This window comes from Solanum lycopersicum, chromosome 10 (genome assembly GCF_036512215.1).
Source record: "Solanum lycopersicum chromosome 10, SLM_r2.1".
NCBI classification, from domain to species: Eukaryota; Viridiplantae; Streptophyta; class Magnoliopsida; order Solanales; family Solanaceae; genus Solanum; species Solanum lycopersicum.
The window spans coordinates 53072803-53086018 of NC_090809.1; the positions used below are offsets into that span (position 1 = coordinate 53072803).

The window sequence follows — 13216 nt, forward strand, 5'->3', positions numbered from 1 at the left end:
AAGAAGGAACAACGAGTGAATCCTCATCAAAAGTGTCTCCTGGGAAAGAAGAAAAAGAAACAAGGGAAATCTCAGAAATGATATCTCTTTCATCTTCTGAAAAATCTATTGAAATTTCTTCCCAAGAAGTACATGTCTGTGATACTAAAATCACATTTACAGATAACGATCTTCTATTTTGGTGAAACACTACACAATCGTCCTTTGTATATGGTGGGTCATGTGCTAGAGAAGAAGATAAATAGAATCTTAATAGATGAAGGATCTGGAGTCAACATTTTGCCTATCCACACATTGAAGGAACTTGTCATCACGGCTGGGAAACTTAGTGAAAGTCGTCTGTTGATACAAGGATTTAATCAAGGCGAGCAGAGGTCCATAGGCTCTATTAAATTAGAGATCCACATGGCAGATTTGCGATCAAGCGCATGGATGCATGTGATTGACGCAAAGACATCATACAATATATTACTTGGCAGGCCTTGGGTACATGAGAATAGAATTGTCACATCTTCTTACTATCAATGTTTGAAATATCTTGAAGGTGGAATTGAAAGAAATATAGTTGCAGATGATAATCCTTTCACCGAAGTGGAGACACACTTTGCGGATGCGAAATTCTATATGAGAAGTTATGTTGTTAAAGGGGTCAAATCCGATGAAATCAAATCAATCAAGATTGATAATATCGTAAGTAAAAGAATTGAGGCAGCTATCGAAAAGGTGAAAATTGACACTAAAGACTCTTGTCCCATTCTTAATGAAGGAAAGATCCTGACTTTAAAGAAGAAGCAGACTTCTAGGATTTGCTATGTTCCAAAAGAGAAGAAAAAACAAGATCAACCATCTAACCTTGAAGAAAATGCATTAAGAGGGCTAACTCTTCCTATCAGACGGATTTTATGCAATAAACTTGTCTGTAAAGTTGCCAGAAAAGTCAGTCGCTCAAGATCAAGTGCTAGATATAACTCTCCCTACAAAGCGCACAAGATAAGGTTTTGATCCCAATGCCTACAAGTTATTTGTGAAGGCGGGAGACAACCCTAGCAAACCATCAGCGCTAGGGAAACTCCCATCAGAAGATCTAGTGAAGTGCATGAAGGCCTAGGTTATAGCCAACCGCCACCAATTCGCATTTCCATAAGAAGGGCCAATAATAATCATATAACTTTTAAAGATGACGGCACTACTCCCAATAAAAGGCCTTCTGTCTTTGATCGACTTGGTGAAGCGACAACAAGAATTTATGTGTTTAAGAGGTTAGGTCCTCTGAAGAAGAATAACAAGAACCTGAGAAGTTATTTGAAAGTTAAAAAGCCTACTTCCCATTTGATTCAAAAGGATTTCAGAAGTTTGATTACTTATAAGATAAGGCGACGAGTGGAACTTATGGTTTCCTGTAAAGAGGAACTCAAGGCAAAGGTTCACACTGTGGTTTACACCAAAGAGCACGAGGAAGATGAAGAAAGTGTAGGATCCTCAAATCATGTTACAATCCAAAATGAGTACGATTCTTTGCCTCAAAACAAGATTGTGGAAGAGGTAGAAGATATTATCTCGTGTTGTCATATATCAGTCAATGACAATGATCCTGTGGAAGAGGAACATGCTAAAGATGCTCCACCAAAACTTGAAAAAGGAGTAAAGATCACAATAGATCCTTTGAAAGAAGTTAACCTTGGCACTGATGAAGATCCGAAGCCAACTTACTTGAGTGCGTTTTTAGAAATTGATGAAGAAGTCGCTTACATGAATATACTCAAAGAATATAGAGATGTATTCGCTTGGAGTTACAAAGAAATACCTGGATTGAATCCTAGAGTAGCGGTCCATTAATTGGCAGTCAAAAATGGTTCTCGTCCAGTTAAACAAGCTCAAAGACGTTTTAGACCAGACTTGATTCCGTTGATAGAAAATGAAGTTAACAAACTCATTGAGGAGGATTTATTCGTGAGGTCAAATATCCTACATGGATTTCAAGTATTGTTCCTGTGAGGAAGAAGAACGGTCAAATTCGAGTTTGCGTTGACTTTAGAGATCTCAATAATGCATGCCCTATAGATGAGTTTCCTCTTCCCATTCCAGAATTGATGATTGATGCCACCACTGGTTATAAGGGCAATGTCGTTCATGGATGGTTCTTCTAGATATAATCAAATCCGCATGTCACCAAAAGATGAAGAACTCATCACATTTCGCACGCCAAAAGGTATTTATTGTTATAGAGTGATGCCATTTGGTTTAAAGAATGCTGACACCACATATCAAAGGGCTATGCAAAATATCTTTGACGACTTGCTCCATAAAAATGTTGAATGTTATGTTGATGATTTGGTAGTAAAGTTGAGGAAGAGGGGTGATCATTTGAAAGACTTAAGGATGGTGTTTGAGTTACTCCGAAGATATCAACTAAGGATGAATCCATTGAAATGTGCCTTCGGAGTTACTTTCGGTAAATTCCTTGGCTTTATTGTGAGACATCGAGGGATTGAAATTGATCAAGACAAAGTCGATGCAATATCAAATATGCCTGAACCTCGAGATATTTATGAGTTAAAAAGTCTCCAAGGAAAGTTAGCCTACTTGAGAAGGTTCATCTCAAATCTAGCGGGAAGATGTCAACCATTCAGTCATCTCATGAAGAAAGGTGCTCCTTTTAATTGGGACCAAACATGTAGCGAAGCCTTTAAAAGTATCAAATTGTATCTAGCGAAACCTCCGGTTTTGGCAGCCCCTATACCTGGAAAACCATTGATACTCTACATTGCAGCACAAGAAAGGTCTGTAGGAGCCCTGTTAGCTCAAGAGAATAGTGAAGGCAAAGAAAATGCTCTTTATTACTTAAGTAGAACGATGATGCCAAATGAGATAAATTATTCGCCAATTGAAAAGTTATGCTTGGCACTGGTCTTCTCAATTCAAAAGATGAAGCATTATTTTCAAGCTCATGTTGTCCGCCTTATTTCTAGAGAAAATTCCATCAAGTTTGTTATGTCAAAACATGTCCTTAGTGACTGACTAGACAGATGGTACCTCCAATTCCAACAATTTGAGATTGTGTACATCCCTTAAAAATCCGTGAAGGGATAAACACTAGCGGATTTCTTAGCAGACCATCCTATACCAAATGATTGGGAGTTAACTAATGAGTTTCCTGATGAAGATGCGATGTTAATGGAAGTTCAACCTCCTTGGAAAATGTACTTTGATGGGGCCGCACATCACGGCGGAGCTGGTGCTGGTGTGGTGTTCATCACTGCACAAGAAGAGATTCTACCATTCTCTTTTACTCTAAAACAATGTTGCTCCAATAATGTCACTGAATATCAAGCACCGATACTTGGACTTGAAATGGCCGTTGACATGAAACAATTACATTTACAGGTCTTTGGTGACTCTAAATTGGTGATTAATCAACTCTTAGGAATTTATTAGGTAAAAAAGCCTAAATTGCGACCTTATCATGATTATGCTCAAAAGTTGATAAGATGGCTTGGGGATGTAACCCTTCAATGCATGCGTCGAACAGAGAATAAGAAAGTTGATGCATTGGCTACTCTAGCTTCAACGCTAACCCTTCCTAATCAAACGCAAGTAACTGTCTGTCAAAAATGGATAGTACCACCATCAAATGAGGAAAAATATATTGAATATAAGCTTGATCATACCGTCACCATTGTTGAAGCTGCGAAGGAAGATTGGAGACAACCCATCATTGACTACCTATGTTATGGGATACTTCAAGAAAATTCAAGAAGAAGGACTAACGTACGTCGTCGTGCACCTCGTTTCCTTTACTACAATGATTCATTATATAGAAAATCATTTGAGGGTATGTTATTACGATGTTTGGGAGAGGAAGAAGCGATTAAAGCTCTGCAAGAAACACACTCATGAGTATGTGGATCACATCAATCTGGACCAAAACTTCATTTTCACATAAAAAGGATGGGTATTACTGGCCAACCATGGTGAAAGATTGATTATATTATGCCACGAAATGCAATGCTTGTCAATTTCATTTGAATTTCATTCATCAGCCACCCGAAGTATTGCACCCAACCATCGCATCTTGGCCATTTGACGCTTGGGGACTAGATATTGTAGGACCATTACCAAAGTCTTCTGGTGGACACTTATACATCTTGGCTGCAACTGATTACTTTTCAAAATGGGCTGAAGTTGTCGCTCTTAAAGAGGTGAAGAAAGAGAATGTTGTAAATTTTATCCGAGTAAATATTATCTATCGCTTTGGCATCCCTCACTATATAATAACAAACAATGGCAAACCATTTGATAATAAGTTAATAACAAGATTTGTGATCTTTTTTACTTTAAGCAGCGTAAATCTTCTATGTACCATGCTGCCGCTAATGGTCTTGTTGAAGCATTCAATAAGACTCGATGCAACCTGCTCAAGAAAGTTGTCTCCAAATCCAAACGGGATTGGCATGAAAGAATGGAAAAAGCTTTGTGCGCATATAGGACAACATATCGCACACCAACTCAAGCAACACCATATTCACTTGCTTTTGGAGTTGAAGAAGTCCTGCCACTCGAGCGTCAAATACCCTCCTTAAGACTTGCTATTCAAGAAGGGCTCACTGAGGAAGAAAATGTTCGATTGCGTCTTGATGAGTTAGAAGCACTTGATGAAAAGAGGTTAGAAGCCCAACAAAACCTTGAATGTTATCAAGCTCGTCTATCTCGTGCTTTTAATAAGAAGGTTCGCTTGAGGTGCTTTCAAGTTGGAGATCAAGTTCTCGCGGTAAGAAGACCAATCATTACTTCGCACAAGTCTGGGGGCAAATTTACCTCAAAGTGGGATGGACTATATGTCGTACAAGAAGCATATTCAAATGGTGCTTACAAGCTTGTTAATGTTGATGGCTTAAGGATCGGTCCTATTAATGCCAAATTTCTAAAGAGATACTATCCTTGAAGGAAGATGATGCTCCTTAAGGTACGAGCCTAAACTGCATGTCACTCTTAGCCCGCAAGAGAATAAACTGTGTACGGCACAACCAAAAAAAAGAATAATCACTCAAATCCCCAGAACTACGTTGTGACTTGATCCTCTTTATTGAGGTACGTAGGCGCTTAGAACCATATTCTAAGTTCAGTTGCATGAGTGTCAAAAAAAATATTCCCACTTGACCTATTGCATGAAAGTCAAAGCGATATATATTTTATTTTTATCTTTTGTCTCATCAAACTTAAGACTTGCACAAAGTATTGATGGGTCTATGGAAGGGGAAAACTCTTATAAAATATGAATATCTTATTAGTACGTTGGAAGTCTTTAAATTATATCAATTATGCAAATTGGAGTATTCTTCGAGTTTATTATTTGAAATATCCAAATTCTCTAAGTATACAGGTTGAATTATTCAAATACTCTAAGTTTGAAGATAAGACTTCAAGTATATAAGTAGAAGTCTCAAATGCGTATGTAATATAATTCCATGCCTAAAGGTGCGCAAGATTTGTCCCTTTGCACCTTAAGCTAGCTTTGTTGCGGATTATCCCTCAATAGATCTTTGAATTTCTATGTTTTAAGGTGGACAAACTTGTCCCTTTGCACCTTAAGCTAGGCCTTTTCACATATGTATACTTAAAAGAATCTTTTTAAATTTCATGTCTTAAGGTAGACAATATTTGTCCCTTTGCACCTTAAGTTGACCTTCTCACTGGTGTATATTTAAAAGGATCTTTAAATTTTTCATGTCTTGAGGTGGACAATATTTGTCCCTTTGCACCTTAATCTAGCTTTGTTGTGAATTTATCCTTCAACAAATCTTTAAATTTCTATTCCTTAAGGTGGACAAACTTGTCCCTTTGCACCTTAAGCTAGAGTTCCTACGGATTTATCTTTAAAGGAATCTTTAAATTTCCATGCCTTAAGGTGGACAATATTTGTCCCTTTTCACCTTAAGCTAGAGTTCCGACGGATTTATCTTTAAAAAGATCTTTAAATTTTCATGCCTTAAGGTCGATATTTGTCCCTTTGCACCTTAATCTAGCTTTGTTGCGAATTTATCCTTCAACGAATCTTTAAATTTCTATGCCTTAAGGTGGACAAACGTGTCCCTTTGCACCTTAAGCTAGAGTTCTGACGAATTTATTTTTAAAAAGATCTTTAAATTTCCATGCCTTAAGGTGGATAATATTTGTCCCTTTGCACCTTAAACTGGTCTTTTCACGAGTTTATCTTGTCTCAAGTTGGTTAAGCATTCAGAACCTTGTAACACCTTGAGTTTATTTTTAAGGCGGGAGCGTTACATGGTATTCTATTAAAGCTTCAAGATGGTTAAGCATTCAGGACCTTGTCTTCAAGTTGGTTAAGCATTCAGGACCTTGTCTTCAAGTTGGTTAAACATTCGGAACCTTGTAACACCTTGACATTATTTTCAAGGGGGGAGCGTTACACGGTATCCTATTAAAGCTTCAAGTTGGTCAAGCATTCGAGACCTTGTAAAACCTTGAGTTTATTTTCAACGCGGGAGTGTTTACACGGTATTCTAGTAAAGCTTCATGGTTAAACATTCGGAAACTTGTAACACCTTGAGTTTATTTTCAAGGGGGGAGCGTTACACGGTATTCTAGTAAAGCTTCAAGTTGGTTAAGCATTCGGGACCTTGTAACACCTTGAAGTTATCTTCAAGGCGGGAGCGTTACACAGTATTCTAGTAAAGCTTCAAGTTGGTTAAGCATTCGGGACCTTGTAAAACCTTGTGGTTATTTTCAAGGCGGGAGCATTACATGGTATTCTAATAAAGTTTCATAGTTAAACATTCAGAACCTTGTAACACCTTGAGTTTATTTTCAAGGGGGAAGCGTTACACAGTATTCTAGTAAAAGCTTCAAGTTGTTAAGCATTCGGGACCTTGTAAAACCTTGAGGTTATTTTCAAGGCGGGAGCATTACACGGTCTAGAGCTAACTTCAAAAATCATCTTGAAAGATTCTGAAGGTATTAAATTTTGAATTTTTGATATGTTAGAGATCAAAAAGTCTAATTTCTGAAAAAATCAAACGGTTCATGATTTTTATTTTTCTACAATGTGATATGAATTTTCTACGACGAACATGTCAGGCTGTAAAAAAGTGACGAATTTTTAGCATGACAGAATCTAGAGCTAACTTCAAAAAATCATCTAGAAAGATTCTGAAGGTATTAAATTTTGAATTTCGGGTATGTTAGAGATCGAAAAATCTAGTTTCTGAAAAATCAAACGGTTCATGATTTCGATTTTTCTATAATGAGATATGAATTTTTTACGACAGACATGTCAAGCTGTAAAAAAGTGACGAAAATAAATAAAAAAGAAGGAAAATTACCTTGAGTATGCCCTTTTCATCGTAGGCTCACAATCCGTAATTGAAGATATTTTAATTTTTGGAGACAATGTATCTATTTATAGATGTCATGTGGTGAGATAGAATTCTTCTCCAAGTTCAATTACAATTTCTTTTTGGCTTGGGCAATAAAACATAATATGAATATGAAATTGATTAGGATTACAATTCCTAGTTCAATTACAATTTCTTTTTGGCTTGGGCAATAAAACATATATATGAATATGAAATTGAGTAGGATTACAATTCCTAATTGAATTATGATTTCTTTTTGGTTTGGGCAGTAAACCATATATAGGAATATGAAATTGAGTAGGATTACAATTTTTAATTCAAATATAATTCATTTTTAACTAAGGTGAATTTAGTAATTGGTTAATGCTTCAAGCCTAGTATCTAAAAGATAAAATATCTCGACAAGACTTGAAGCAGGGGCATTTGTAATCATTTAAAATTTATTAAATATAAATTTATTAAATGATTCGGATTATATTGAATTCATGAATATATTAATCCAAATAAATATTGTGGATTGATATAATTAAGTTAAATATTTAAGTCCAATAAATATGGATTTAATTAAAGTCTAAATTAATTGATTTGGGCTGCATTGGATGAACCCAATTTGTTAAACTCAATCTCATCTCATTCTAGAGCCCATCTTGACGCCACGTGTGCAGATGATGTGCCATGCCAAGTCAAATAAAAAACCAATAGAATCATGACATGTGTCAAAGATGACAAGCCCGCTTCATAAAGTCCAAATGCCATAAAGCCCAAATGTCACTTCAATGTGATTGGCTGAACGGAATTCTATTCCAATTGCAACTCCTCTATTCTAAAACTATAAATAGGAGTCCTCATAATTCAGAAAAGAGACAGAAAATTCTAAATAAGAAGCTAGAGAAACTCTGTGGTACAAACGCCATTTAATTCTCTACAAAGCTACAAGTTTAAGAATTCAAGCATTCAAGTTTAAGAACGATCAAAATCAAGACCACCGAATTCAAGAACAAGCTCGAATCCCTTGAGTTCAAATAAAAGTCAAGATCAAGATAAAGTTTAAGTTCAAGTTAATCATAGATTCAAGAACAAGCTTTAAAGCCCTTAAATTTATATTTGAAAAGGCGAATTCAGAGGAATTATAGAGATTGTAACACTCGCATTTGAAATAATAAAATCGATTGTTGCTATAATTTTCTGTTTTTTATTATTGTTTTCTCGACGCAAATTTTATTGTCTACAATTATATACATATATAGATGTAATACATCTCTGATACATTAGTTATATATTATATATACACGATTATACATTATTTTTTACATAATATAAATACATAACATATGCATGTGGCTATTAGCTAGAAATTGTTTTTGGTTGATGATGAAAATTTTTATGGAAAATGACCTAAAATACCCTCAAAATATTGGAAATGGTACAAAATTACCCTTCATCCACCTATTGGCTCAAAAAATACCCTTTTCACCCACCTATTGGGTCCAAAATACCCTTGTCATCCACCTTTTGGTTCAAAATTGATCACTTATTTAACGGTTTTATATTTAAACTATTTAAATATATTTTTAAATATGTGACGCTCAACTATTTATTATAATTTAACTTATTAGTATAATTTATAAATCAATCCACTACCACCCTTACTAATTAAACCCCTCCAAATTAATAAACCCGTCAAATTATTAATGCAACAACAGAAAAACTACTGCCAATTGAGTGTTTCTAAAAATTTGAGGCGAAAATATCTATAGTAGTAATTATCATACATTCAAGTGTCTAAATAAAAATTACCAAAAAATTTAAAAGTCTGACTATGTTCATCTTAATTATTCTTACGTCTCAACTATGTGATGTACTTCATAGGTAACTTTTTTTTCAAAATAATGTATTAACAGTTTTAAAACAAATCATAAATATTTATAAAATTATATTTTTAAAAAGTGTATGAATTAATTCGGGATATATTACTTCTTTACCTTTAATCATAAATTTCTAATTTAATCTTGAAAGAGAATTCTGTTGAAAGTATCCTCCTAAATAAGCGACTCAACCTAAATTTAATTGGGGCTTCGATTCGGACTCAAATAATTTTGAATATCATTTTCAGGAATCTATAATTTCATCGTGTTTTAGTAGTGTTTATGGAGATTTCGATATTATAATTGGATTATTAATTGGGTGGGGTCTAGTTAGTAATGAGTGGGTAGTGAATTGATTTATAAATTATATTAATAAATTAAATTATAACAAATAGTTGAATGTCAAGTATTTTAAAATATATTTAAAGAGCTTAATTTTAAAACAATTAAATAAGCTGTCAATTTTGAACCCTAAAGTGGATGACAAGGGTATTTTGGAGCCAATAGTTGGATGAGAAGGGCATTTTGAAGCCAATAAGTGGATAAAAAATAATTTTATATCATTTTCAATACTTTAAAGATATTTTAGACTTTTTCCGAAAAAAATTTGTTTTGTGTTGAGGCATACCTATTGTCAGTTATGTGAGGCCTCTTTGGGTTACCTTTTGCAATATGTGGGACCCATACGGTACTGATTTCCTTCCCGAAAACTTTTTTCTCTCTGTCAATTCAAATCTTTTCTTTCTTTTTACTTGCTTGCTTTCATTTTTTCCTGTTTTTTTCCTTGTTAACTCTTATTGTGATTTTTTTTTAATTAATAAAGAAACTTTGAAATATATATATATATATATATATATATATATATATATATATTATTTTATTTTATTTTAGAAAAAATTAATGTAATATGTCAAGAAAATTAAATTTAATTTTTTTATGAAGTTGAAGAAATTGAACAGTGTAAAATAAAAAATAAAAAAAGTCTCACCAATAAAGTAAATATTCACGTAATTAACTAATGGTCAAACTCATCTTTAGCTTTAGCTTTCTAAATTTGACATAAAATTTCGCATAGATTCCTTAACTAGCTAATGTTCATCATCTTAGACACCTTAAATAAAATTTTACTGGGTAAGTGTAATGCACCTAAAATCAACATGAACAACCTTTTTCAGGCCAAAAAATAATATTTAAAAAGTCAAAACTATCCTTCATCCTCATTGTCTCCTCCACCACACACCATCCATTCACCACCGCTGTCTTTATCACTATTAATACATTCAAATTAAATTTTTAATTTTTTCAGTTTCAAAAATCACCACAACCATCCTCATCTTCTCATTTTTGTTCTTTAGATCCAACAATGACAATTTTTTTTGCAATCTTTCAAGTTCAGTGTCACACACCATTGTACATCTATCACACCCATCAAGTTCATTCTAAACGAGAGGAACTACAACGTACAAATAATACATAGCATTCGTATCTGTGCTCCTTTCATAGTTTTATTCTTTTTGGAGGCATTGTAATATTATATGCACAATTAAAAGCATGAAATTGTTATACAAATTGAATCTACAAGAAAAAAATATGAAAATCTGAATTTAATAAAAAAAACCCAAAACAAAAACAAAAGAAGAAGAAGGAGAAGAAGAAATTAGGGGGTAAAGAGGAGGCGCCAGAAATAAAATGGAAGAAGGGGTGGGATAGTTTGTTGGGGTTTTAGAAATTAAATGCTTTTATTTATTACTTTGGAATAAAATTTTTTTTTTTTTTTGTAATGTATTTTTAATGTATTATTTTGTACTTAAATATCACGTGTCTTTCTTTAATTAGTCATGAAATTACATTATTCGCGAGTGCGTTACACGCACAATGTAAGTTTAGGGGATTGTTAAAAAGTGTCAAAATGACACAACAGGATCATACATAAGGTGTCTAAAATGAACATCGTCCAGTTGAAGTGTCTAAGTGAAACTTCGTGTCAACTATAGGGGGTCACTGATGGATTTGGTCTTTACTAATTGAACTACTAAAATCTAATCGGTATTATTTATTACGAAATATGCAATTTATTTAAATTATTTAAATTTTAATCACTCAATTCTTAATTGTCAAATATATTTTTATTTTATTTATTGTATAACCACTTGTATTAAAATGCTTAATATTAATAATTATGTTTTAAAGATATCAAACACTCAATTATCTTTTCTATTTCATGATTATCAAATTCTCTACTTCTATGGCATGTATTGAATAATTATGAGAAAATGAATAAGTACCCCCTCAACCTATACCCAAAATTCTAGAGACACAATTATACTATACTAAGGTCCTATTATCTCCCCTGAACTTATTTTATAAGTAATTTTCTACCCCTTTTCGGCTTACGTGGCACTAGCTTGAAAGAAAAAAAAGTCAATCAGAGTTGGGCCTACAGGATAGTAGCAATAGGTCGGAAAAAAATAAAAAATTATTAATAAAATAAGTTAAGGGTGATAATAGGACCTTATGCATTATCCTAATAATTATTGTCAATATTAATTTTGGGTTTCTCATTCAAAGTTTTCTTTTTGATTTTTCTTTTTAATTTTTTTATGTTTAATGTCTTAAAATGTGAAACGAAACAAATATAAATTCAATTTTCGCGGGGTACAAAAATTAATAGAAAAAAAAGGTCCACCAAATAAATTTGTGAAAACACAAGATAATAATAGTATGAATATATATTTTTTGCACAAAGTGGTAAAACTATTAAAGAAAAGCTCTAGAAATTTTGGTAAAAAATGGGTGCGATGAAATAGAAAATGAATTTTTGAAAAAAAAAATGCAAATGAAGAAAGGACAAAAAAATTTCATGGAAGTAAATTTTATTTTGTTTGAGATATGCCAAGTCATACTTGTATGAGGCATTATTTAATGAGATAAGTGTCAAAAACACATCTAAATTTTATTTTTTTTTAGTTTCATACATAAACATTTGAAAGTTTGAGTTTAATAGCTAAACTATCACTTTTTAGTTTGAGAAAGACAACTCTCTCTTTTATACTACTCACATTATGGTATATGTAATACACCCTCTCTCTTTTATTTTAAAGAATTTCCACATCACACTCCACATGGACAAAATATTCAATCTTAACAAAAAATAAATAAATTATTTGTATTAGTTAAAATTAAAAATTAAAGAACTATTATAAAAAATAATATTTTCTCTATAAAATAAAACGTAACATATTTTTCTTATCCCACATCATTTTTTAAAGTTTTTTATTTTGTTTAAATTTTTTTTATAAAAGTATTTCATTTTTAATTCATTTCCTCCCTTAATTTAAATATTATTTTATTTTCTTTCTACCCATCCCACTTAACTCTCCGCTTTCAAATTCTTTTCTCCAGTTTTTATATATACATATCAAAATATTTTACTTGCCGCTACAAGACTTTTTATATTTTTCAGTTGTTTATGTTATATTCGGTACACTAGTAGAATATTTTTTTTCTAAAAATATATATACATGCATATCTAACATAAACTAAGAAAAACGTAAAAAAAATTAAAATTAGGAGCCAAAAATTAAATAGGATGGGATAGATTTATAAAAATAAAATAATATCAATTTCTATCGGGGGGTAGGAGGGGAAAGGGAAGGGGAAGGGGAAGGATGAAATATGAAAATTTTAAAAATATTTTATAAATGACTTTTTTTTTCAAAAAGGATGGAACTGTTGCGGACGAGGGGTACGTGGAGAAGGTGGTGGATGAACTAAGAAAAATAATTAAATTTTTTATATGGTTAAATCTTTAATTTTTAATTAATATTAATTTTTTATTATTCTATCTTATACTTCTTGTCTTTTTCTTCTTATATTCTGAGCTTTCTTTACAACACGTTATCAACACGAAATTGCTAATTCCAAAGGTATTATATAAATATTTTTATTTAATTCACATATTCTCTCATAATTTTCATT

General features: G+C 32.6%; 1 protein-coding gene across 1 annotated transcript; it reads left to right on the forward strand.

The window, feature by feature from the left end:
• Positions 1-210: 210 nt before the first annotated feature.
• On the forward strand, positions 211-1836 carry LOC138338915 (uncharacterized). The gene is made up of 2 exons (XM_069290000.1): positions 211-936; positions 1048-1836. Exons 1-2 carry the CDS (start codon positions 211-213, stop codon positions 1834-1836), a joined length of 1515 nt encoding a protein of 504 aa, XP_069146101.1.
• Positions 1837-13216: the final 11380 nt, after the last annotated feature.

Coding starts and splice junctions, on each gene's coding strand:
- LOC138338915 (XM_069290000.1), top strand. CDS start 211: ATGGTGGGTCATGTGCTAGAGAAGAAGATAAATAGAATCTTAATAGAT. Junction 937..1,047: donor TCTGTAAAGTTGCCAGAAAA/GTCAGTCGCTCA, acceptor AGACAACCCTAG/CAAACCATCAGCGCTAGGGA.